This window comes from Manacus candei, unplaced genomic scaffold, assembly GCF_025592945.1.
Source record: "Manacus candei isolate 608988 ecotype Guabito, Panama unplaced genomic scaffold, ASM2559294v1 h1tg000014l, whole genome shotgun sequence".
NCBI lineage: Eukaryota > Metazoa > Chordata > Aves > Passeriformes > Pipridae > Manacus > Manacus candei.
In genome coordinates, this window is record NW_026138062.1 from 48,532,805 (window position 1) to 48,560,457 (window position 27,653).

Consider the following 27,653-nt stretch of genomic DNA (forward strand, 5'->3'; position numbering starts at 1 on the left):
GGAAAAAAAGAAAGAAGTTGAATGTTTTTATACAGCATTTCCCACAAATCCACCTTTATGCAAGACAAGACAAATAAATACTTAGATTATTTCAGTACTGCAGAAAGACTAGGAATACCTCAAAGGTTCAGATTACACCCTGACACTGAGCAATTTATTTGGTCTTTATTTGAAGCTACTCTTCCAAAGAGAGGTTTTGTCTCAAACTGGACAGAGAGGCCATAGTAGACACACCCCTGCAACTGCTGAATCTCTGACTGTTGGCATCTTCCTTATTCTTTTACCATACACTTACAACAAAATTACAGAGGAAATAATCACCATGCTTCTCCAGGAAAAGAAGCTGGCTAGGTGCAGAATCTGTTTCAAGATTACTCGCCAGAAGATTATTCCCTCCATGTTTTACATTAGCGCAGCACTTCTCTTAGATACAACTGGAGTAAGATTCAAACTCTCACAAGGTACCTGACTAGCAATGCCTTCGATTAGACACTCTCATAATACTAATCATTTTCATAGGGCTTACTTAGATATTTTTGAATACACGTTCTGCAGTTGACCACGTTTTTCAGGCAAGTTTCTAGAAATTTTTGCAAGATAAGGGGAGTTACAGCAAAGTTTCAACTCCTATTTCTGTCTAAACTTACTCCATTTGTCTCATATATATCTGTAAAGTAGTGTTCTACAAAAACACAATTTTTTTCAACACTGAAAATTTATTGCAGTACGAAGCATAGCGTATGATGTTCAGCAGCTTTAAGTTGATAGTTTAGTAATACAGAGAGGAATATTGATTTGTTTCTAAAATTTTTCAATGTTAAATATGATCACACACAAGCACATGCATGTACATCACCTTGATATTCAGGCAATGACAGAAGTAATTATTACTTTATATGAAAAGCATAAAAAAAAAATGCAATGCCATCTTGAAAACTAGCTCTTCTGGTTTCTAACAAAAACGGGATCACGCAGAGAAATAAAAGAATCACAAATACTTCAGCAGTTGAACACTGCAGTGGATAGAAATAACTGACAGAGAATACTTTCATTTAGCCTGCTGTGACAGCACTTCATTTCAATCTTAACTGTTTTCCCAAAATAAGTCACATTTCACCTAAAAAATTAGTAACTACAGAATGCTACCCTTGAGCAGTAAGTTCACAGAAAAAAAATAAATACGGATTACATGTTCCTTTCTATTTGTCTTAAAGGAACATAACACTCCTAACTGAAAAGCATCCATCACTAAGAATTTTGACAACATAGTTTTCATTAAAACCAAATCAGAGTAAAACAGCATACAACAAAACATAGGAAGCAGTAATGTGGGAAAAGATCATGAGTAAACAATCAACTAACCAAAATGAGTATCTTTATGACACGTACACCATCAAGTTGTGACAAGCCATTTCAGAGACTCTGAACTGCAGACAGGAATTCTTTTGATGGGATGTCCTGCAACTCTTAAAACCGTGCCTGTACTAATAGAAAACTTGACTTAAAATAGCTCATATTTTGCTTTAGCAAACAGCCTTAACTGAACCACGCTGAGTTTTTTTATGAAGCTAACAAGATGAGACCAGCTCCAAGACAAAACAATACACAGAACTCCTCTGAATCAGCCTCTGGAAAAGATCAAATCCTACTTTTGGTATCAGCCACCAGCCCAGGGCATTCTCTTTAACATGGATGTTTTGAAAGGTGTAAAGGTCAGTATTTTTAATTTAGTTCCTTCAAGAGAATAAACAGGCAAGACTTGACAGAAACTAATCATCCTGCTTTTTGGATATGGAACAGATTCATTTGTAGTATTTAACCTTTGGTTAAATGACTCGAGCTGATTTCTATTCAAAGACACTAAACTAAAATGTGACTTTATGGGGTTTTTAAGAACTAACCCTTCTACAAATCATTTACTGAAGGTATTCCTAAGCCTTGCATTTCAGCAGTGTTAACACATCCTATTCACCTGGTTTAGACAGATTATCACCTGTCATAGCCCACAGCCTGTCTAGTAACTGTCAGGACAGTGTTCCCGAACCAGCATCATTATGGGGGTACTACACAGACATTACACAAATAATTTTTAAATTTTATTTATTAATTTAATGCAGCAGATACCTCTTTTTCCTGTTCTGTTGTAAAGCTTATTTCTAGTTTAGTGCACTGTTTAAGAGTAATATACCAACAAAACTGCCATAAGCAGCACGAGCATCCCAATCCCTTTACCTTAAAAACAATGAGGTAGAGCAAGATGACAAGATACTTATAAACATGCACGTCTTTTGTGTGGTATGTAGCAACAGGTTAACTACAAGAGAACCTGAAATGGGGAGATACTCATTTCATGTTTAGATTAGATAAGCCTTAGTTTAGCACAAACTAAAAAAAAATACATACCATTTGTGACCACACACCTGGCACAAGCACAGGAATAACAGTTGGAGCCACTACAACAACGCACTTCTGTAGCCAATAACCTACTAGTTCTAGGCACACAACACATTCAAACTTCTGTGTCTGTGGTAAGGCTGGATCCCATTACCTACCTCCAAATAGACCAGCTACAGAAGAAGGCTCATTGTGGAAATGAGAAGCGCTAGGGTAAGCTTGAGGACCACAAAAAGAATCTGATAAGGCGTATCACACAAGAGAGAAAGCCATGAAAGGAGAAGAGGGAGAGTTACAGAAAGAGAACCAAGATATACGGTTTATCTGCTATTCAGAACTTTAATTTCAGGTCAGTCTATAAATCCACATAACAGTCTAATAACATAGAACCAATGGAATGAAATCAATACACAGACATACAGTAAGAAACAAGTTTACACACTCTATAACACAAAAGGGGAAAGCACAGTTTCGAAGCAACAGCTATATTAAGATGAAAACTTTTTTTTTTCCCAACCAAATGCCATGTTTTACACCCTTGAAAGAAATGAGCGTAAAAGCTTGAAGGCATTTTTCTTATACCTGAAGTATAAGGATACAGCCCAATAGTGGATTCATATTTGGTTGCCACAAAAGGATTTAGCTGAGTAAACGGATTGTAATGATCTAAAGAACCAGAAAGAGTTATTTTAAATCCATGTGCACATTATCGTAGCACCTTGACTGTGCTACAGCTAAAACTGCATTTACATTTCACATATCAATTTGCCAGGAGGCCACAATTTGGTTCTAGATATATCCTTAGAGCATGAGACACTGGAAGGGGATGCAATGTATCAATGCCATCCATTTCCAATGACTTCAGGGCTGTCATGTACTACTCAGACCAGCAAACGCCACAGGCAAACCCACCAGGCTCCTTGTTCACAGCCCTGCACCGCAACTCTTTGTATGACTGCAGAACAAATTATACAGAGGAAACTCATCTGACTAAATAACCATCCTACTTTAAAAAAAAACCAGCTGTATTTCAAATAATCACTCTACATTCACGTGAACCATACAAATTTTACTGGAAGCATGGAAAACTAAAAGCACAGGGCAGATTGTTACACAGTAGTACTAACTTAAAGTATTTGTACACTGCTGTTTCAGTCAACTAATCCTCCCTGGGAACTCTGGAGACAAGTTCACAGCAAGAGTTGCTCAGCTTCATCTTACTTGCTTTCTCTTTCCACTAAAGGCAGACAAACTAGGAAACTAGTCAGCAGATGCGACAAGGTAGAGGTGGTATGAATATCTCTAAAGACATTCCTTGTTTTTATCTCTGTTAACAAGTATAAAAGGTATAAAAAAGCCCTCTCTGTTGTAAGATTCTGGATTTTTCTTTTTATCAATTCTAGTGGGGTTCAACCAGCATAAAGACAGCCTGTGGTGTACAACTGTCTTTAAACCTAGCTTTCCTTATCAGAACTGACATGTAATTAATTGATCATTAGTCTATGAAAGCTAACTGGACTTTTCATATTGAAAAGTAATCAAGTTACTATACAGCTGCACCAACAGAAACGTTAGAAGGATTTCTAATGAGACAGCCATGCTGAGCCATCTCCAAATTAAGATGTCAACAGTTTTTAATAGGTGAGTTATTAGTTTATTGCCTCGTAGGTAAACAGTCTGAGTAGATCACCCACCAAAATGTGCAGGGCTCTATCAACTTTGTTAATGACTCGGGAAAAACATCCACTACGAAAAAAACCCTTTTTTAAAAAAAGGAACATTGCAACCTGAGGAAGAAAGCAGCAGCATTTTCTTTTCATTTGCAGACATATGTAGTATTTTAAATTAAAATTCCCCAACTATAAGAGACTGTGTAAAACTGCACTCAAGCAACTGCTTTAACTATAACTGAGTTTCTTTACATTGGGGTAGAATCCCATCTAGGAAGCCAAGCATTTTCATGGCACAGTTACTAAATCAAATTCTAACATAGCACAAAACCAGCCCCAAATGACCAGCGACCAGCTTTTAGCTTCTGAAAGGCCCCAAAAACATACTAAAATTATGTTAAATTTTTTAGGAAATTAGTTTAAAATTGTACGTTACCAACAAACATTTCATGTGTGGGTGTCCTACTGGTGAAAGTAGATACATCAGAAGACACAGACAGATGAGCAGCATCGTTAGTTTTTGTAAGGAAAGGATTTAGGTTTGGAATGGCATCATCAACACTATCAACAGTAGCAGAAAAAGGATCTGTTCAATTCCAGAGAGCAAGAGAAAGAAGAAAAGGGAGATGGATTTAGTTACATGCTGCTTCCTACGTACAAAAGAGCAGAGTTAAGAAGAGTCCAGGAGGTATAGTTTTCTCCTGACACCTCTAAACTCAGGATGATCTAGCTAATTGTAGTATTTTCAAATTATCCAGAATTACCTATTCTCTACTCAAGAAAAATACTACAGATATTAGCCACAGATTTCCTTTTTTTTTAATTAATAACACCTTGGTCTTATAAACTGCTTATTCCTGAGTGCGTTTTATACTGAAAATAAGTATGACACTTGCAGCAACAAAGTCTCTGGAGCAGAGACTGCCTGTCAGCACAACAGAACCCCAGGTGCTAAGCGAGGATTCGATGCAATACCACCCTCAGGACAGCTTTAAAAATCCCAACAAAAACAACTGAGCTGTACTTTTCCTTCTTCAAATTGTGGTTATGGATTTTTCTGTTACTGAGCATCATGAAGTTTTCATGAGCTATATACCAAGGTAGCATACAGGACATAAGCAATTCCTTCAGTACCTGGGGCATCTGGAGCTACAAACTTGTTGTGGATATGCCATTACCTGCAAGCAAGAAAAATCCTGTTCTACTTTGAGGGACAACAGCCAGACAGCTGCGATGAGGAAAATGTTCCTTACTAAAAAACTGTCAGACCTCACTGCAATGAAGGAAACATGGATCTATACGAACAACTTCCCAAGGCATACAGGAGAGTTTCAAGGCTTCCTGACAATTGCCAAGCTAAAATACTCCTTTACTTCAGGATCCAACAGATGAACAGGATAGGAAAGGCAGCCACAATAATTGTTGACAGAAGGAGCTGTGGTTTAGCTGCCTGGTTTCAAAGTCTATGAATCCTTGATGGAAAACTCAAGAACACGCTAGGTGAGATCAGCAAGGGTCACATCGAAGCCCTGTTTGTTTTATCACAGTGCCTAGATCTGCAACTTACTCTTCTATGCAAAGTCACTACAGAGAAATGTCTGAATAATAATTAGAAGAGAGATTTCTTAAGTACTTCAGTTCCTGGCCATTTCTTCTTTCTTTTTTAAAACCTGGTTAGATTATCAATTTATCCACAACTCTTGTAAATACTGCCATGCTGTGTGCTGCAGTTTCAAAGTGTACGTTATTTTCTCTCCCTGAATCTGACCCGATTCTTAGCTATAAATCCCACAGACCCTGATAACATGTTCAGTAGTACGCAAATTCTAAAGGAAACAAAATTTAAAAACTATAACTGCATTGTTCTTAGCAGGTTCAGTGAATGCTTTGATTTTCTGCAAGCTTAAGGCCTCTATTAGGTAAGACCCGACTTCTCTCTCAGATTGCTTGGCTACGTTGCAAGAACGGGTGAAGTACTTTAGAACACCTTTTCCTAAATCATTCAGGCAGCAAAATGACAGTGTCCAACACTAAATAAAGGATAAGAAGAACAAGCTAATTTAGAATTTGTAATATATAACAACAATACAAAACCTTGTGTTGTCTTATGTATGTTTTATATAGTGGGCATGCCAATCAGCCAGTCACCTGAAACTAAGCCCCGGCTTTCAGGTACTCCTTAAAACTGTTGTCTGCTTTGAATGCTACTCTAAAAGCTGTAGAATAAACAGATCTGACAATAATCCTTTGGTCAGCTCCTCCTTGCTTTTTCTGTTGCTGCTTCACATTCTTCTGATTTTATTGGTTCTCCTTGTAATTGGAAAAAAATTCAAACAGTCAAAACAGTCACTTCCACACTGATACATTTGTTTTGCTTCAAGTTTCGGTACAAATTCATAGCTGGCAAATATACCACACACAGCTGGAACAGTCTCCAAGCAATCCCATTAAACAGCCCAGATAAAACAATATAGAGGAAGCTAAGAAAGACAAAAAGTTTTTAAATCATATTTGTCAAAAATCTACTGCCTACTGAAATTATTTTACACATGCACTCATCAGGAAAACTCCTGCATATTACTTTCTGTTCCCAAATCCCAAGGTTGTATATGGAGTTTCCTGTGTTTTGACTAGTAAGACAATATAATGCATCTTTAGACAATCAAGATTTCCTCAGGAATGTAATCAGCTCTCAGACTCTTCGCTTGTCTGCCTCATTCTAATTCTAGCCAGTGTGTTCAGTCTTGTCTGAGTCTCAGAACATGCCAATGCTAGTGACAAAAGTAACCAAAAATTAATTGGGTTTGGGTAATTTATATTCTTGCATATTCAGGTTTTAAAATTTGCTGTCAGTCTTGACAGCAACACCCCAATGTTTCTAAGGCCCAATTTCATCCTTGAATACACACGGCATCTGTTTGAGTCGATGGAATCACTCTGCACCTACATGCTATCATTAGGTATTAATGATTCAGGTGCATTTAAAAAAGATCTGAATTTTGCAAACTTCTACCTTTCAGTTATCCCACTAGATTTTACCTGAAAGGATAGCGACAAAGGTTTTTCAGCAGAATCTCTTACAGTTTGAAAAAGGTAAACTAGAACATACAACCACAGAACCCATTCCCCAGGAGTTTAACCTCGTTAGTTTTAACATTTTGAGAAGCACAAGACTATAAAGGCAGCAACCCAAATATAATGCTTCTGTAACAATTTACTGGTTTATTACATACCTAAGAGCTGCTGCACAAAATTTTTTACAGTAACTGATTTTAGCTGATTGTAGTTGATTTGATACTCTTCTCAAAGTCACCATATACACCAAATACAAACATCATCATGTCAGAAAATTACCTAAGGGAGGGTTGCTGTGCAGTGGTTAGAGCACAGGACTGGAAATAGTTCAGGTTCCATTCTTGGCTCTGCCACTGACTTGCCGTATGACTTCAGACAAGTCAGTTAATTGCTCAGATTTCCCCATCTGTAAAATGTGGAAAGCACTTCTTATCTACCTCACCTGTGTGAAGTGAGTGTTCATGTCTGTAAAGCTGAAGAGTTGGGGGTTTTTTGATGAAAGGTAACACAAAAAATGGTGATCCCAGAATTTTAGCCTAAAATTTTAGCAGACAATCCAAAACCTTCACAGTTAATTAAGTCTTAAAAATATTTAGAAATGTGTCAATAGTAAGCAAATATATCAATGACTATTAGTGAAGACTCATACCAGGAGTAACAAAACATTGAACAAACACAGACTTTCAGGCTAAATTTTCAGGTTAATAAAGAAATGTGATGTGACCTTCAAGAGGAAGATAATTTCCCCTTTTACCTGTCACCCTTGAAACAAATAGGACCAGCTGAAACAGAAGATATTTTGCAGAAAGCAATCAAGATGAGCCAAAACATTTTTCTCCATTTCTAAACCATAAGTCTATTAAGAGCTGAAATTTTTATGCCTAACTCCATACACTCTTCACTGCATCTTTCTCAGAAGATGCTCTGCTCAGCAAAACTAAAGGACAAGTAAGCTACTTTTATTTATTTTAGAAGCTACCACATACATTAGCATTGCCTCTGTCACTCAAAATTGTGTTATTTCCATACAAACAAATGTGAGAGGGTACACAAAAACGCAAAGTACACAGCAAAAAGTAAATAGGAAAGCAGAATACATACACCACTTATTATGAAGATATATTAGATAACTGGAAAGATGTTAAGAAGAGCCACAGCTTATAAAAAAGAAACAGGGAAGTAAAAATTTAGAACAAGGTTGTTCTGGTGCCTACAAAACTTCCTGAAGCAGCAACTCCTAATGTTTTGCATCATAAAAGAAAGCATTTTTGCAAGCATCTAATAAAAAAAAAAATCTGAAAATAGTCACATAGTTCAGGAGTTTACTATTTCTTAAGTGTCATTTATGTAAAAAAGTAAAAAAAAACAAAACAAAAACCCACAACAAAAACACAACCATCTGTTAAAGATTTTTAATTGTCCACCAGTATAACCAACAATGCAAGCAGGCAATATGTTACTGTATCTGAATTACTCTGGAACACTGCAAAGTAGCCAAGAACTTTGAGTGAATATCTAAATCCTCTAGCATTCAATCTTATCTTGAAGTAACTTCCATGACTTTCTAGAATGCTCTTGTTTGGCTCACTGGTTTGATGGCTTGCCTATATCAATGGGATCATCTCGCATCACATTCAGTCCATCCTAGCAACTCAGCAGAATGATAATTTGGATGTTCTGAAGTAAACTTCAGAGGGAAGAATATAATTTTTGTCTCTGCATTTAAGAGATCCAATCACAGCTTTTTGCTAATTTGCCATTACAGTTAAATGAAATACAGCAGAGAATTTGTAAAGAGAAGTCTTATTATTATTTCAGTAACTAACTCTGGCTTTTCTTTCTATGTACAGTTATCGCAACTGTCTCCTATCAGGCCTCATCCAAGTTCTGCTTTATCATCACCAGCAAATTTGATTAAACATTAGACAAAATTTAGAATATTTATTAAAAAAATTCTGATGCAGCACAGGCTACCTGGCAGACACCTTCACAAAACCAGCTTCTCACAGCCAAGTTCCTCCAGCTTGCCATGTGACTCTTGAAGACTGCAGTTATGAGGCTGACAGAGTTGTTCAACAATAAAAGTAACTTTGCTAACAATGAACTCTCATATCAAAATTATTTAGAATCACCACAGGCTGCTGCATTATTTTAATCCATACTCAGATTTTATTTTTCTGCTTCCTTCACCCAATTAAAGCTTGTGTTTGTAAGATGTCTCTCTTTAAGAAAGAAATAGCCCCCACACTAGGGGAAACATTTACAGGAACACAGCCATAGCACTTAGAACCTTAATCCAGCTCAGAATTCTTACCTCCCCAGGTACTTCCTACTTGTGGAGCAGCAGATATGGGATGTACAGACGGATGAAAAGTTGGCTGCAAATCAAGCAGATCATTTGGCAGCTTTGAAGTGCTACAAAGATAAATTAATACAACTGTTTGAACTACATCACAGTTTTCAATATAGGCAAATGGTAGTGACTGTCAACAGTAATGAAAGCTTTGTTACAAAATGGTTATTACAGAATGGGCAGAACTAAGCCAAAATTATAAGGGCTGATGAACTCCATATTTTCAGTTCTGTAAAAAAGTGTTAATTTAGCAAGATGAGTTGTATGTTATGCCAAGTGATTTTTGTCAAAGCTGTCTAAGACAGAAAGACTGGTAGTCTTCTCATCTTTCACACAGTCCAACTCCAGGGCTAGAGCAAGTTATGTTCAGCAGTCTTCAGCAACTTTTAAAATCACCTCGTGAAAGCCCTACAATCTGACAAAAACAGACTGACAAAATGAACTATAATGGGTTGTGCCACCAAAATATTACATCTAAATCCACAACTCACATCCCTCCACTATCAACCATTGCTAAGAAACTGCCTTGCACTTGTGAACTATAAAAGAACTTCGGGGAAAGCAAAATAAAGCAAGCCTTGAAACACTTGATCAAACCTCAGGCATGTGAATGAAAACCCATTTAAATGCACATTTTAGATCATTCAAAACCAAACTGAAACCTCAAAACATCACATGGAAATGTAGAGTGAAGGCTTACATACAACTGCTGCAAGAATTTAAAAAATCTAACAGTAACAGTAAAATTCATCCACTTGCAGAGAGTTCATTTCATACTTTAAATAAATCTTGCAGTACTGTGTTCTCCCAGAACTTTTTAGTACACAAAATGAACCAAAATTTGCACATATGGCTACTCTTATGGACACAAGCTGTATCACTACGACATCCAAGCATCTCTCAAAATGAGATTGGCACAAGAGCTTAAGGGCTAGTAGTGATGTCCTAGGTCTCTGTATATTTTCTTGCTGACCCCATCACTTGAATAATTCACAGTTTTTAGTGTTCCATTCCAGCAGTGATTGCAGTCATATTTTGCCACCACAGCTCCTATTAAAAAGCAGCATGGTCTAGCACTGCCCTGTAATGTGAGCAGCTGAACCAAGATAATTTTCAAGGTAAACCTTGTTCAAGGTAATGACAGGGATTAAGCAGACACATTGCATTTAATAGCAAGCAACTGAACTTCTGACCCAGCATATCCCCTTCATGACAGCTCCTGCTGTAAAATCTGTTCTTTGCTCATAGCAGTCATATTGCCAGCAACTGAATTTAAACATGAAGAATCACTAACATTTGGTTTCTTCAGAAGAAAATGCTCTTGTCTTTACTACACAGCATTTCTGTCTGTCTGAAGAAGCTTCATCAGATGTTTCTCTTTTTCAGACCTCTTAAGAAGCAAGATCAGATATTCAGAGTTCATATACTCATTACAAATTTTCTGGCCTCTAAAAAGCAATTTAAAAGAAAATCTTTCTTACAAGAAAGTCTTACAGTTACTAACACTGATAGATTCTCTAGCTCCTTATACGTGATTCAGCTATTTTCCAAGTACTTCATGTCAAGTAATTTCCTACAACAGCTTTCTAATGGAAAAAGAAAGCTGTCAAAGTGCTGACAGGATCACACTCATGGCAAAAATGTGCCTTCCGAGAACCAATTCCTTCTATACTGATAAAAGCAGTGTACCTTCTGCTGCTGCTTAATTTGATAGGTAATTTACAGAATGAAGATCACACACTTGCTCACATCAACAGCTCCTGCTAGTCAAAGATCAGGATTAGCATGCAGTGAGTACTCCTGCATTGTCTTTGCAGGTCCTTTCAGGCAGAGATGTTCCAGATGCAATGCAAGACTGCAAAACCTACCTCTCTTATTTCAAACCCTGTTTCAGGCTCCCCTTTCTCTGAAAATCTACCAAGAATATTTGTTGCCACTCTACTTTTCAAGATCTAGAAATGTACTTTCTTTATGACTTCTCAAATGGAATTTTTATTTGACTTCTCAAATTTACTTGCCAGGTTCTCTGAGGACAAAGCATGTTCTTCATAAGGACAAATGTGTGTTTTACAGTTCCAACTGTCTGGCTTACTGACTAAGAACAGCTACAAATGTTGTCAGCATTGGTTCATACCAGAAACCATTCTCCAAACAGATGATGAAAACACACTTCCTATGTTATTTATGGCAATAGATTATTTTCCCATCAGCTGTACCCAAAACATCATTTCCTATAACATCACTAATGTACTCTACACCCAACCAATCCTCTGCAATATACACTGCATCAGATACTTAGAGGAGCCCCTCGCTTGCAGTGCATCTCACAGTGAAGCATTCAGCATACCTGTTTGAGGAGCTAGGGGTAGAAAAAATATCAATGGCTGGTGTAGTCATTATGCTTCCTGCTGCAGTCGACACAGGAGAAGCTGCAGTTGTTAAAGAGGTATGAGGTTTCTTTGCAAGTTCCTTTAGACGTTGCTCCTGTTGGAAAAGTGAGCTGGCATAAGAAATCCAGAAACAATATTTGTGTATATGACACTGGAGGTAAATAAAGCAGAACTAAAGAACTGTTCTTATTTATTCTACAGACTAGTATCAACCAGTTATAATTACAAGAATCAGTGCTTCCACAAATCCTTCAGAAACTATTTTAACAAACTCTCCACAAGTTGTATCATCTAAGTACTCACGGTTCTACTTCCAGCACTTTGCCAGAAGTACATGTTCAGTATTAATCACTCTGGTTTTCCCTTTGCTCCTGTAAGAATCCCAATAAGCTATCAACAAGAATGCAGGAAAAGCATTTGCAATTAAAAATTCTGTATGCCTACCTTTAAAGCTTTTAAGCGAGCCTGTTCCTCCTCTAACGCAGCTTGTTTTTCCCTTTCATCAACTTTTGTGAGGGACAGGCCAGTACTTGCAAGGGAAGAGACTGCATTGGAAAGGGTGGTAGCTCTAAAGTAATTGGACAGGAGAAAAGCTAGCTGTTAACAGATGACATGTGATTGGAGCTTCTAAAGAACACTTTGCTTGTATCCACCCAGTCTCCTTCAGAACTCTTTATAACACTGGTTATATCTTACACTGTACAAGACAAAGTGGTAAGTTTAAATAAGATACACCACTAAAAATGCAAAATGCCCAGAAAGCACGCTATCTACTCTTGCACACTGGCTTTTAGATTTTCCCCCTTAAATGTTTCCTCTCCAAACCGTATCACAAAATTCATGTTTGATTTGCTCTTTTCCCGCTTGCCTAAAATGGCATTATTTGTAGACATACAGGAATCTCCAATAATCTGGGCTCCAATTCAAATTGTTGTTAATTTAATAGGTTTAGCTAACAAACTATCAATGCTACTAGTATATCCCAAAGGAAGTTTGCAATTTATCATCATTTTTAAGAGTATGCAAAAAGATTTAAAAGAAACCCTTAACTTTTAGAAGAGTAATCTTACCAAAGAAAGCAAATATTCTAAAAAGAAGGTAACAAAATACTGCCCTAATATTGTCACTACCATAAAGAACTTATAAAATATTACTGCCTTATTTGTCGAACATATAATAAAGAAATGCTACTTAATTTTGATGTCACAGAATATTCTGAGTTGGAAGGGACCTGCAAGGATCATCAGGTCCAACTCTTGAATGAATGGCCCAGATCAAACCTGCAACCTTGGCATTATTAGCACCATGTTCTGACCAACTGAGTTCTCATTTAAACAATGAAGTTTGTTGTGTAGAGGACTTCTCCAGATTGCATGTTGTGTTTTATAAAGTACTCAAAATCATTTAATGTCTTTTACCATATACATTATGGCTTTAACCCCCAATTACTTTAAAATCCACTCTTAATTTAAGGACTTCTAGAAGCATTTCCTTGGTTTTGACAAAAAAGGGATTAAAGCTGAGATATAAGTCTAAGGACATTTATTTATTCATGTTGCATACTTTACAGAAGTCTAATTATTAACAAAATGAATATTTGCAGGCAGTACATGAAAAATTTCGTTTCTCTTCAGAAGTTCAGGATTAAATGTCAAAAGTATAAGTAGGGATGCTAGAGCAAGTCCTTGCAGCTCCTTAGATTCTAGTTCTGTTGACCTGGAAGAAGCTGTTTTAAGTATTCAGCAAAAACTATGACAAATTGCCATTCCATAATTGCTCATATTTTTTGCCTTTAGCCTGCTCGAACCTTAGTTTATAATGAAATTGAAAATAACTGATTTAACATTCCATTTGACAATTGTTCAGAAGGACAAGGACATAAGCACCTGCTTGCAGCTGTGGAATCTTTGATTTTCTTCCCCTCTAGAGAAGCTAAATGTTGTTCCAAAGCATCAAGAAGGCTACTCGGTGCCTGCAAAGACAGACGTTAGGGAAGAGATTTGAAGATATCAGTAATTAAAATACTTCCAGAGAATGGAACTGTGCGGCACCAGGTACAACAGCTCAGAATACTTATACCCCATCTTGGCACTCTGTACCTATTTAATTACTTAAGGTATCAGGTGATGTACTCTCCTCATTACATCACTCCATCATAATGATTCATCAGTAAGGACTGAAATATGTCAAGAGATGTTAAAATTAACAACTAGGAAACAGCAAGCAAACAATCAGAAGCAGACAGTATTTCAAGAGACACTGAGAAGGATATTACACGGAAAGTCATTTTTATGTTCAAGCTCTGCAGGCCTTCACTTTAATTTCGATAGGCATATAGTTAAAAGCAAGGCTGCTAAAACCACAGCTTCATAATATCATATAAAATTTTCATTATGTGAACTCACAGATATAATTTGCATCTTGAAGCATGATAGAAATAAGGTTGCCTTAAAATCCAATTAGAGAATGACAGAAATGATATATAATATTTTACAACAGGATCACTGAATATGAAAGCCAGGCTCTGACAGAGCTTGGATTTAATCACAAATTTAGAAATAACTTGGTGACAATGTATACAAGAAAGCCTAAGTGAATGCCATAATGCCAAATTTTTCTGATTATGCAACCCCAAAACCAGACATGCACTGGCAAACACATAATAAGTTTATCTACCTGTGAGAGATCTGGTATGTCTCCTCTGTCAATTCCAACTTGCTGTAATAAAACAAACGACCTTTAGAACCTGGTTGCTTTTGTTGAAGGCTGAGATGCTCAGAAAGTAAACAACATTTAGATGAAGTAATGCAAAAACCACAAACCTGTTCAATATATATTTTAAATTTCCACAGTCTGAACTCTGTAATGGTTGGTTATAATAAATTCTTGTTAAATGTATACATATTTGAAGCAGGTATGTTACAAAGATATTTTAACAGATAGAACCTTAGAAACAAGAAAGTAAGAATCTTGTGTTTCAGAACTTTAAGGCTGGAGAATTTTGCCTATCTCACAATTTATGTGTTAAATTCTCAGACCTACTGATACAAAGGGTATATTTGCTATAACAAAGCACCTTTGAAGTTTTGGAAAGAAACTCTTTTCTCATGTGCAGATCAAATTTAGGATGTTTTGCAGCAGGACATACACTGTTACAACAGAAAAATTAATACTCTCAACTTCAGTTGATAATGTTATCAGCTGAACAGTATTTCTGATAGAGATACTCTGTCAGGACACACAGTAAGTCCAGCTTTAAGGCTTATATTTTTGTTAAGAGAGATATGAATACAAATGAAATAAAGAACAGGGGCACATCTCAATTGAGGAATTCCATAATACCAGAATATCAATTCAGCAATGTTCAGTAATAAGAAGGCAACAGACTAAACACATTTTTTTGAAAAAACCACCACAAACTAAACATTTTGCAAAGTAACTTGCTTCTTCCTTTGTGAACACACCTGCAACCAAGAAATCTAAGAAAGAAATCACATGTTCATCTACTTGTCTACAATTCATCTACAGTTTCTTATTTGTAACACTGTTATTTCGTCTAAAATTTATGGTAGAATTGTGAGTTTCAAACTAGAATATAGCCAGAATCATAGAGAGCAGATCACCATGAAGTTACTTTGTTTGCTTAAAGCAAAGCTATTCTTCAAAGAAAGTTCACAAATATTATCAACCATGCAAATTTTAAAAGGCACATTAATACACCCTCCTTAAGTAACAGATAAACCAATAAGTACTCCACAGTCAGGTTTTTCAATACAGTCCTCAAATGAACTAATCACCAGCATAGGGATTGACAAAATGACCCTTGATGTAAGGGCAATTAGGCAGGAAGGAAGAAGCGTCTGCTTTATAACAAAATAAGCCCTTCATAAGCTGTTTCAAATAAAGGGCAAAGTTGACTGACTGAAGCTTACCTCTGCAACTTTAAGGAACTCTGAGATCCGTGTCATTCTAGTGAGGAACTTCTTATATATATCAAGGCCTTCTTTGCACTGGTTCTTTTTCATATCAAAGTATTTTTCTAGAAACAGTAAGAATACTTGCTGTCAAGATTCTGCAAAGGCCTGCAGATCTGTTATTATGACAACTGCAGAAGTCACTATGCTTAACTTGCACCAAATGACAAAAGCTCTGTCATGTGTAAGCTAATGATTCCACGCATGCAATTACACCTTACCTTGCAGGTACTAGATCTCACAAAAGCATAACCACCCTGAAGAGGACAATCAAGTTTAAGAAAGGTCACCCAAAGAAAAGTAAATTCATCTTCTTGGGAAGAAGAAGAAGAAAAGAAAAAGGCAGTTTTACAATCTGGCAGTCAAATACCTACTCTATTCCAGTAGCCAGATATCAGATTTCAATCTTCTCTGACACACTGATGCCTCTTGTTATGGTCTGGTGCAGTGAGGTACAACTGATTACAAAACACCAGTGCTGAGAGCAAGAGGGTCCCACCCCACTTTTGAAAAGCCCTTTCAAGACCTGTTTCTATATTAAGCTTCACTCAAAACATGAGTGAAAGTAACTGCTTCTAGAAGAAAATAAGCTGACAGGGGTTTCAGACTGGAAGGCTGACTAACTTACTCTGGATTTTGCTTTTCATTTTGCAAGCACTGGGTAATGACAGCAATCAGGTAGCTTGATCCAATCACAGACTACAACCAAATCAAGCAAGGCAACAGATTGCTTTCAACTTAATTATTTTCTAAATTTAGGCTCCCCTTCATCTCCAGTATGTGCAAGTGAAAGAGACGGAACTCTGAATTTGTAATTCCCCTTAAAATATAAGATATGCTCTAGGAACATAAGAGAACCAATCATTAAAACTTAGCAACATGGAAGTTTCAATAGCCAAGTAATCACAGATGATGTGACAGCAAATTTCTAACTGACCATAACTTATTCCATTCAAAACGAAACACAACCTGATCTCGTTCTGCAAAAAAACCCCCCATTAATATAGTGATTCAGGTTTGCCATGCAGTTCAATGAGACAAAAAAAAAAAAAAATCTGAGAAAAACACACACAAAAAACTCCATGTCAAAGCAGTGAAAGACAAAAATTAAGCAAATAAAATCTTGAATGGGCTTTGCTTTCAGATTTTACCAATCCCTGTATACAAAGCAATGAAAAATGCAACTGGACAGATAAACATTGGAAATTAACAGTAAAATCTTGATGTTTTACAACAAAACTATTTCAATTTCTCAAGAAAGCAGCTATTTTCAAACATTCACGGAGCTCCCTCCCCAAAGCTGAACGTTGTAGAAATTAATATTTAGTAATATTTACCCAAGAGGTTAATAATCCCTTCGTTATATGCCGCAAACAGTCTAATGGCATCTTTGAAGAGGAGCATGAAGGCAGCATTAATTACACCATTTGTAAGTTCATTGCTATTAACCTAGGAAGATCAGAAAAAAAGTTAATGTAACTGAACTGATCTCTTAAAGGAAAACTTTTAGCTGAACTCCAGTTCAATCATCCTGCTGGCTAGTAGTGGAAAGTAGCACCACAACACACCAACACAAGTTGTCTCAGCACAAAATTAAATCATTTTGGAAGACATTTTTGTTAACCAGTGTTAATGTTAACTAATATAACTAGAAGACAGAAGGTAGAAATAATCAGCTTTTAAATGAACATGCAATTCTTACAAAAGGTACACAATAAACACAGTAATTTAGCACAGAGCATTCTCTCCAGTGAGCATCGTATTTCTTTTTCCTGATTTCTTGGGGGAATCTCAATGAACAAAACTATTTGTGCTTTTTAAGCTGTGCAGGTAACATGGAACCAAGTTCAAGACCTTTAACCTTGATCTATTTTACAAGCTTGGGTAGTTTTCTAAGTTGAGTGTATGTTAGAAATGTACATGCTGCTAAACTTACATTAAAGTCAAGAAGTGCATCCATTTGATTTTGTATAATTGGTACAGTTTTTAGGAGTTTTTCTGTGCTCATTGTTCTCATCACTCCATCAGCCCTGTTGTGAAAAAAACAAAAGAAAATTCTTCATGTTAATTTTGAATTCTTGTTAGTAAGAAACAACACAGAAAATACATCAGGTCATCAGAGAAAACATTTAAGTCTTTGTCATTCAAAGCAGGTCTTTTGGTGTTTAGGAATGCTGTCTAGCCAATACAAGTGGCAGAAAGCCAACAATTTTTATTTGGTCAAAATATGAATAGAAGATGAATTTTCAATTAGAGGAAATGAAACTTGACAGTGGTCAGAAATATAGGAGAGATAAAATTCATTAGGTAAAAAAATGCTCTGAAGGTTATTTCTGCAGCAAATTTCTATCTACTTTTTTTCCAATCACCTGGTTATTCCTTTGTGTCAGTTTGGATGTTTTTCTTTTCAACTTAAAGCAGTAAGAAAGAATAAACAAATGTGGTAGTATGTTTTACAAGCTTTTTCAGAAAGATTCTAGAGACTACACAGAATTCTCTTTTAACCACTGACTACAAATATTTAGTGTTTATTAATTGTTCAGATTGAGTAAGATTGGACATGTATTTGAAAAAAAACCTCATCAAGTGAATACCAAACATATCCAAGAAAAGCAACAACTGAGGAAGAGATTAAATCACCTCAGTGACATGAAACAACTGCTTTCTGCAAGACAAATCAGACAGCCTTGCAGTTCATCAGCATGCACATGGCAAACCAAATGTTTCCTGCAAGTGCAAATCTCACAGTGCATCTGCAGAGAAAAGGCCATGGCTGTTCTCCAGGCTGGGAAGCAGTGAGGAGCACACTTCTTCCAGCTTTCTATTTGTGCTGTATACTTGATCCAAACAGCAAACAGCAACTGCAAGAAACTTAATGGGGCAGGACATGGGTGCAAAGGCCCTGAGAAAAACTGAGTGGGGAAAAGGCAGACTGCTGCCACCAGCACAGCTATTCCTATTGGCTCACAGAATGACCTCCAGGCACAAGTTGTAGGCTAAACAATTCAACTCATTAAGCCTAAAACACCTGATAAAACAATTATGCATCTCTCTAGAGCAGCTGCAGCCACCTGGACACACACAGATCCTAAGTGTGGAAAATGCTGTTTTGTGTTGTGGGTGCTCCAAGCATCTCTAAAAGGCAGAGAGAGCAAAGAGCCCAAGCATCCCCCTTTAACTCTACCATCACACTTCAAAATAAAATGGACTCTTACATGTTAGCAAGGAAGCATAAAGGATTTGGAGAGTGTTCTGAGGCCCACTGCAAATTCCTTTGCAACATTAATGCAAGATATTATTAGACAGCCCACTACTACAGTTAATTCATTTAACAGTATTAAGTTGGGATTTTTGTGGGTTAAAAACTAAGTTTTTAGCTTCAATATAAACTAACCTGTGCATGGATGACATAGGATGCCAAAATGTAAAACTAATATTATGTTTCTAAACTTTAAAAAGAGGTAACAAAGATGGAAAGACTTTCAACCGTGATTGGTATCTCCTCTCCAGCCTTCCCAATGAAGAGTTCAAGATTAATTCCATTGTTCCTATAACATGCAATTTACCCAGCTATCAGTGCTCTGCACTGTGTTATTTTATATGTAAAGAGCTATCTAGTCTCAAACAACTTATTTCTTTCAAGTGAGTTCACTTTCCAGGGAAAATTTCAGTTCTTGAAGTCAAACTCAGGATAGCATCTACTGCAATGTTCTAATGAAAGTACAAATTGCACTACCTTCATAAAGGTGGTAAACTTCATACAGATATTTTGGGATAAAAACAGAGAAACACTAGGAAAGACTGCAAGGTGTTTCACTTTACCTGTCATTTAAATGTTCTAGAGCTAGAAGCACAAATAAACTGCACAGTCCTCTACATTACATACAAGGCAAAGCACGTGACATACTGTGAAAGACTTGCTCAAACTTCTGCTTTTTTTGATATAGACTTTGATACAAATCACTTCATTTCTTTGTATTAAACTGTCAATATTTAAAATGAAAAATTACAACAATTGAAGTAAAATATTTTTGCAATATACATGATTGGGCAGTTGAGCCTTTGTGTGTTGTGAGAGATATCAATTGAGAAAAGGAGTCTTCTTTGCCTGTACTAAGCCTGAGCCAACATCAGTATTTCTCACTTGAATTACAGGACAAAAGACAAAACCTCAAGATAAACAAAATAGAATATCAACCTTACCCTCTTTTTACTTTTGTGAAGTCAAAAGCCACTTGTCTATAAGAAACTGCCTTTTCATTCAGATATCTGCTATACCGCCTGATAAACGTTGACATGTCATAACCTAAAAAACAAGTTTCAGAGGTTTATGACTTTATTACCTAATCAATTAATTTAGAGTAGTGTTCTTGTTCTTAAGTGAAAGATATTAACACAAGACAGCTCCATTAACTATGCAAAATCAGGCAAAAATATAATCTGATAAGAACCATGTACGTCATCATATTCACTATGTAAATCAAACAGACAATACCACTAGGTAGAAGTTTACACTTCACTTCCTAAGGAAATTGCTTCCAAAAGCAAAACAAAGTAACTTTTATGCAAGTTCTCATACTACAATAGAAATTACTACCAAAAAATTTAAATGATGCATTCACAGTGATGTTCACATCAGCTCCACAACACATTCTCTCATTTGCAACTGAACAGAACAAGAGGCATTGAAGGAAACATTAAGATATGACAGAAATTTTTCTGTGTTAAGACAGCAGTGATAGGAAATATTTTGACAACTGTCAATCCAGGAATATAGACTAAGAAAAAGATCTGTTCATAGCCTACACTGAGACCACGGAAGCTAAGACTCAATAAAATGACACAATTTAGTGCAGCCTTGGTTATCACTGAGAAGGTTTCTGTTTCACTTTGTCTGTTTCAGTACACTTGTGGCAAAGATTAGAAGTACATAAAACACAGTAGAGAAAGCAAGGAAGCACTTTAGGAGAAAAAACAGTGACGGCTACATGTATGGTCAGAACTGCACTGGACTGCAGCATAACAGTTTGGAAGGGTATGTCACTTGAAAAATCTGAACCAGAGAAAAGCTTCTTTGCCCATCAAATTAGTCTCAAAGATGGATGGAATGGTCTTTAACCAATTTCCCAAAATGTTAATTTCTAATTTTTTAGACAAAGTTCTTGTCTCACTGATATGTTGTAAGGTGCATTTTTTAAATTTTAAGTTACTCATCAAAATATACCTCTTTGAATGAGGCAATCTGTTCAGAAATAAAAAAAAGTTGGATCTGTTTCGCTAAGGAAGTCAGAAACATTTAACTAAGTCTTTTCTAAAAGACACAAGAATTTCCTCCAGCAGACATTACCTGCCATACCACTACAGTATTTTAAATTAAGAAATGCAGTCTGGGGTAAAACTGACAGAAAAGTTACCTCTTAAACGACATCATCCATTAGAGTAACCAAGATGAGTTTACTAACCCCCAGCACATTACTAACTTTTAATGAAAAAAAAAGATGCCTTACCTTGCAATCCACTTTTGTCTAGGAAATTGCTCAAATTAAACAATGTGTTTCTGGACGCCAGATACTGGATAAACCGCTAGATGAAAGAAAAAAAAAAATTGAATGCTTTTACTACGTTACCAAATGAGAAGAGGTTGAGGTAACAGTACTAGAAATTTTTTATCCAACTTATGAAATCAAGCCTTCATGCTTTAAGACTGATTTCAAACCTGGAAACTATTACAAAAACTCAGCCGAACTATCAAATTAAACTAGTTCTTTTATACGTATAAATCTGTGAAAAAATCAAAGTCACACAGATATTGTATGAAGGCCATTGACTGAAAGACTGTTTATTTTAAGCCAGATTATGGAACTGTAAACTTCTGAAAAAATCCCCCCAAATACAATTCTCATTTTACATGCTCAGAGTTGTTTCACTGACTTCAATTTTATAACAGCTGATTTAATTTTATCAATTAGCAAAGCCATCTTTGCTCATCATACACTTGTAACGGTACTTAGCTTAAATATGAAAATAACGTGATATAAATGTTAGTTTGCTTATAAATCAAATATCAAATAAACATAAGAATCCAGATAAAGCATTAACACAGTATCACACTCAGTACTTGTGAATGACACTATTTTTATCTTGTAAAGACACTGTCATCACATCTTAATTTAGTAGGAAAAATAATTTTGTCTTATAAATGATTGTATAGAGCTGCTACAAAAATAAACCAATCATTCACTTTGACAAAAGACAAAGATAGTTTTGATTAGTGTAACATGTACTACTTCATCATTTTCACTAGTATACATAACTTACATAGAAAACAGACTGGAGAAGGGTAAAGGCAATCAGTACCTAGCTATAAATGAATTAAGCAAAAGCTGGAGGACCAATTGCCTTACGGTTTTTCCCAAAGGGATTTACAGCTTCTCCATAAACTTCTAGATACTTTCCTAATTTCAAGCATTAGAGCAGGTTGCCCTAGGAAGTGGAGGAGTCACCATCCCTGGAGGTATTTAAAAGACACGTGGGACTTCAGGACATGGTTTAGTGGTGGGCTTGGCAGTTCTGGGTTAACAGTTGGACTAGATGATCTTAAAGGTTCTTTCCAACCTAAATGGTGCTCTAAGTATTCCATTTCCATGCTCATTGTTCAGAGTACTTTTTCTAGCTGTGAAAAGTTTCATCTTGAGCAGCAATCTTACCCTCACTACGTCTGTACCACACTCACCAAGCAAAATTTGTTTGGCAGTTCTATTCTTCAAATGTAAAGTATTTCAGATAGCAGTACTATGAAATACCTCTAATTGCTATAAACTGCACCAATATCAGTTTAAAATTCACATGACCCAAAGTGCAAAATGTATAGTGTGTTTTGGAAAGTGTCAATTATCCCAGTGATAAAGTTTAAAGCCTCAAGTCAACAACAGGAGTTTGCCCTCTTGTGGCTTAGTTGGCTTCACAGAATAGATTTTCACCCAGACCAGCAATAACCTGTAAGAGAAACCAGTCTATGTTTTAAAAACTTAACCTCCCACCGCAATCCAGCAAAATCAGCCAGAGGAAGCGGTTACACAACCTATAAAAACCCTGAATGCAACCTGAAAAGTTCTGGTGATTTTCTAAAGCTATTGCCACAGTTCATATAGCTTACCTTATTCTGACTGTTTGAAGTAAAACGGAATGTTTGCAAACACTTTCTAAGAAAGCCTTAGAAATACAGTTCTGTTTTTTTTAAATGCAGAAAATTCAAGCTGCTGCTATGTTGGCGTTTTGAACAATAAGGCCCCATAGAATTCAAACTGTAAAACGAAACAAGCTTATTCCTTTCTGGGTAACTGTTTATTAAATTGGTCAATGGTATTTGGTGTTATTTAGATGTTCACACTCAAAGCTAACTCACAGGCACACATTTGTCTTCACTGTAAATGGTTAGGGGGAGATGGTAGAAAGCAATTTAGAATCAAGTTATCCAGGAGGAAAGATCAGAGGATTAGCTACAGCATAAACCTAAAAATGCTTCCATTTTCAGCTTTTAGAATCCCATGAGAGTTAATTTCGGTTGGTTTTGTTTGTTTGTTTCATCAGTAGAATAAGAACACCGAAAAAAGGTACCTCCAGCATTCGGGACACTTACTTTTGATTCTAGAATTATAAACTTTAAAGTAGAAACAAAGTAGACAGATATAAAACAAGATCTGTGTTAATGCAGAGCTAGACAACGAGGTAAAAATAAAGATTTTCTTACGAAGAGAATTAGTGTAAGGATTTAGCTGATATTTATAGGAACAAAAGGCTGCAACTGTCCTCAAACACATCATTTTTTGTATTACCTCATTTCCATACACCATTAGATGATGGGTTGTGATAAGAGATTTGAAGACCACTACCCAGCTACTGTTGGTCGTTCTTTCAAACAAACTGTCTGCCAGTTGTGGGATGTTCACATTCATCTCATTTGTGCACTGGATTAAATCTGCAATACAGAAATTTTTGTTGTTATTATGAGTTCTGTGAAGGAAGATCAATAATACACAAAAAAAAACCCCAAACAAACAAAAAAACCCCACAGTACATTCATTTTATATAGTAATATTTTCTATGAAAAATGAAGGGCTTTCCAGTAAAATAATTCATTTATTGAAAAGCACCACAGTACTGTAGTACCAGAACTTTGTAATACAAACTTCATCCTGCTCACTGTCAAGATTTTGGGTTCTCAACTGCTTTTGTAGCTTAGAAGGCCCTGGAATAGAAGTACCTTAATGACTTACACTTTCAAACACCTAAAAGCACTAAACAGTAAAATAATTACTGCATGGTACCATTTAGTTAAGTTTTACTAGAAGATTATGACTAGAATTAACTGTAATCTCAGATTTCTGGCCTCTTAATGGACCAGTAAACCCTTTTAGACATGGGTTCAATGTGATTAATAGAAGATTCAAATACTGCTTAGTCTTGATACAACACAATCAACACCTTCAAAAGGGCAGAGGAAATGTTAAGTAAAAAAAGGAGCCTCTAGCAACAGTGTAAGAAGCTGACAGCTGAATTTAGTTAAAACAAAGCAGGTTGTCAACCAGGAAGATGGTTAGGAACACAATAAAACCTGAGGGTGGCTAGCTAAAACAAAGCTATCCAATTTCTGTTCAGTCTGGACTTGATAGTAGATAAAATCTAGTGGCTCTTCAAATAGTTGTTAAAAAAAAGTTACTCTTTCTTCCAGAGTTGCTATTGTCGCACCTGTATAAACACAGGGAGCCATACTTAGAATACAACCAGAGTATTATCACCCAGTAATTTATTTCCAAATGTTGATGAAGAAAGATAATGATGCTATGCTGACAAATACAATAGGAACAACTACAGCAATATCTAGGTATGATATAATACAGCTTGCTATCATTTAATAGGAAGCTTAACTTAATGCAACATACTACTGATGACATTTTACTACCATTATCACCCCAAAAATAAAACAGTAACTTTCACTCAAACTGACAGCCCTGCTAAAGGCCATAGCTCAATAAAAATCAAGACTTCAGTAAATCCTACGCCTGCCTGTCTAAGGGCTACTAAGACATACTGGAAACATCCATTTAATTTGAAGGCAAATGCTTAACCTTCGCAGATAGTTTTATATCTTGCTATGAACAATCATTCATCTTGAAGGACTGACTCACGAAAGACAGCCAGAGCAGCAGGTAAGCATGGCTACCACATACTCAGAACTAGAACAGTCAGAACTGAAAAAGCTGCTATTTCCATGTTTAAGTATTAAAGGAAGCAAGCAGGAAATGACTTCCACATTCATAAATGTAATGAGATCGAGAGATAAACCATTCCTTTATCTACAAGTAAAACTGTGATGACTACAGGCATTTATGACCTCATTTTTAAGTCACGGTTATCTATTATTGGATGATGATTTGGGGCTGTTAAGACAATGCCAGGATATTACTCAGTAAGAGACGTGCTCTGAACTAGATCATTAAAACGAAGCCCTGCAGCTCCTTGATCTTCAGGTCTTCCCACCCAAGTAATAACACAAGCAGTTTTGTGCAAGGCTATCTGACAGGAACACACAAACACAAAGGTGCACACAGCACTGGATGTCAAGTCATACATTTTGGCATAAGAGGTTCAAGTGCATATTAGAAAGTGAGAGCTTCTATTCTTAAATGCAACATTTGCCAACAGGTCAACAGTGACAAAAAAAAAAAAAGTGGCACCTGAAAATTTACTATCTAAAATAATTCTTAAAAAGCCACAAACACCCCAAATAAATATCCATTGTAGATGGTATTTTGTGTTAGGAGAAATGTTTTCTGAAATGCCACTGAACTTCCAAATCATGTTTTGGTATCTGTTGCAGTGTGTAAAAGAAAACAGGCTCTGTAACCTAGCAGAACATCATCCTTCACAGAACTGAACTAGTAACCAACTGGGAAAGAAGACAGGCAAGAAGAGAAGCAAACAAGCAAGCCTAGCCTTGAATGGAAGGAAGTAAATTTGCAAATGCAAAGAAGGGAAAGAGTCATTACAATATCACAGTTACTACAAACCAAGTTAAGTAAAACAAAGTTTCTTTCTCTACAAAATGCAGGATGAACAACTCAAATGTTCAATAGTCTGGTATATCTTAATACCCCAAAGTACCTACATCATATACATCTCAGAAAAGTTACATCTCAAAGCTTCTTTTGAAAGTATTTGCATAAGCAATGCTAAATAGGTAAAGAAATATTTGCACAGTTAATCCCAAATTAGATCAGCAATTTTTGTGCCAACCATAGCATAAGCAGCATAGTACAGACACAGCAGAAGACAGTACCCTGCATCCCACACGGCTGCACTGTCATATACTGTGTTTCTGCTCATTTATCCTATTCACACAGACACCCTTCATTAAAGGAGAGGAACAAATATAAAGTTATTTTCACATCCTACATTTAACACAACTCATCTCACACCCACCTATGAAAATACTAACTATGTGTTTTGAAACCTAAGGGCCCCAAAGCAAGATCAATAGTGCCAGTTTCTGGGTATGGCTATGAACACAGGCTTTGAAAAATAATATATTTGCACTCCCAACCAAAACATCTATAGCCTTTTAATTGTTTAGCCTCTGTTACAGGAAAGAACCAAATGATCCATTGCTTTACACAATTGGTAGTCACTAGGTCAAAGAAGTATAAAGGTAAAAAGTACAGTAATAGTAGAGCAAGACTAAAGACTCATACTCAAAACCCAAGCTGCAGTCATCTACACAAAGCAATTACTACAAGGCTATGGTGCTGAAGTACAGCATCTACTCCACACTAGGAATGCAGATGTGGATTAGCCAACCCCAGCAAATGATCATGAGTCTTGACCCGTGGCAAACATGAGGCAGTCAGGCCGGATAATAAAGCAAAGGCGTCTGCCCCAAATGACCCCAGAGGACGCGCGTGCTTTCAGCGTGTGCCTGTGACCCAACTCCTTGGGCAGAACCTCTTTCTGCACCAGGCAGCCTGCTAAGACAAAGCTATGAAAGACTGGTCTTCTTTCCCACAATAAAGAACCACAATTTTTTAATGATTTCTTTTCCCAAAATCTCACTCACATTATTTCCCAGTAAGATTATAAAGAATTCGGTTGAAAATAGCTTTTGTTACCAGTTTTGGTTTCAGATATAGTTTCAGACTGTATCACTTGCAGTAACTTGACAAATAGGTTGACCATAAACTGGAATTACACACTTCCTGTACAGTATCCCATTATTTCCAATGGTTTACCTGTATCTCTCATCTTGAATAATGTTTCTATTCATAAGTATCAACCTGAAAATATTTAAAAGAATCAGATCTTCCAGGCCAAAAAGTGTGCCCCACACCCCTAGCTACTCCAAAATAGGTCAAGCAACTGTGACAGATATTGGTATCCATTTCGGTAGCTATTGCTTTTTCATCCATTATACCACAGATGCTATCTAGAGTGAGCAAATGATTGGTTATGTCCTTTAAGTTGCTGACAGTTGGTCCAATTTTTTTAAATATATATAATGAGAGAGACAGTATCATTTCAGTAAGCAAGTAATTGAAATATTGATCATCAAACATGAGTAGGCAGATACTGCCAAGAGTTAAACACATCATATTCTTCAGTAAAAAAACAAACCAAACCAACCAACCAACCCACAAACAAAAAAAACAACACAAAAATCCCTAAAAACATAGAAGTAGAGTAAGATAAATGACATCCCACTTAGCTAATTCTTTATTTACATATTCCCTCAGATACAGATGAA

At 36.3% G+C, this 27,653-nt stretch overlaps 1 protein-coding gene across 13 annotated transcripts in view; it reads right to left on the bottom strand.

Annotated features, from left to right (window-relative positions):
• Positions 1-27,653, bottom strand: part of PICALM (phosphatidylinositol binding clathrin assembly protein) — a 68,265-nt gene that overhangs the window by 17,961 nt on the left and 22,651 nt on the right. For 6 of the 13 annotated variants that reach the window (XR_007903073.1, XM_051779243.1, XM_051779241.1 and 3 more), the window contains 13 exons: positions 23,692-23,834; positions 21,364-21,439; positions 20,060-20,162; positions 17,793-17,886; positions 17,194-17,305; positions 15,815-15,921; positions 14,559-14,600; positions 13,769-13,854; positions 12,327-12,450; positions 11,840-11,976; positions 9,454-9,554; positions 4,501-4,650; positions 2,553-2,633 (listed from right to left, as the gene is read on the bottom strand). Coding sequence is in view for 11 of the 13 variants with exons in the window: in XM_051779241.1 (XP_051635201.1) it covers positions 2,553-2,633; positions 4,501-4,650; positions 9,454-9,554; positions 11,840-11,976; positions 12,327-12,450; positions 13,769-13,854; positions 14,559-14,600; positions 15,815-15,921; positions 17,194-17,305; positions 17,793-17,886; positions 20,060-20,162; positions 21,364-21,439; positions 23,692-23,834 (1,356 nt within the window). In the remaining 2 variants the exon portion in view is untranslated. Of the gene's footprint in view, positions 1-11; positions 1,485-2,552; positions 2,634-2,976; positions 3,061-4,500; positions 4,651-9,453; positions 9,555-11,839; positions 11,977-12,326; positions 12,451-13,768; positions 13,855-14,558; positions 14,601-15,814; positions 15,922-17,193; positions 17,306-17,792; positions 17,887-20,059; positions 20,163-21,363; positions 21,440-23,691; positions 23,835-27,653 lie in introns of those variants that run through there. The other 7 variants (XM_051779247.1, XM_051779246.1, XM_051779244.1 and 4 more) reach the window with 5 other exon arrangements.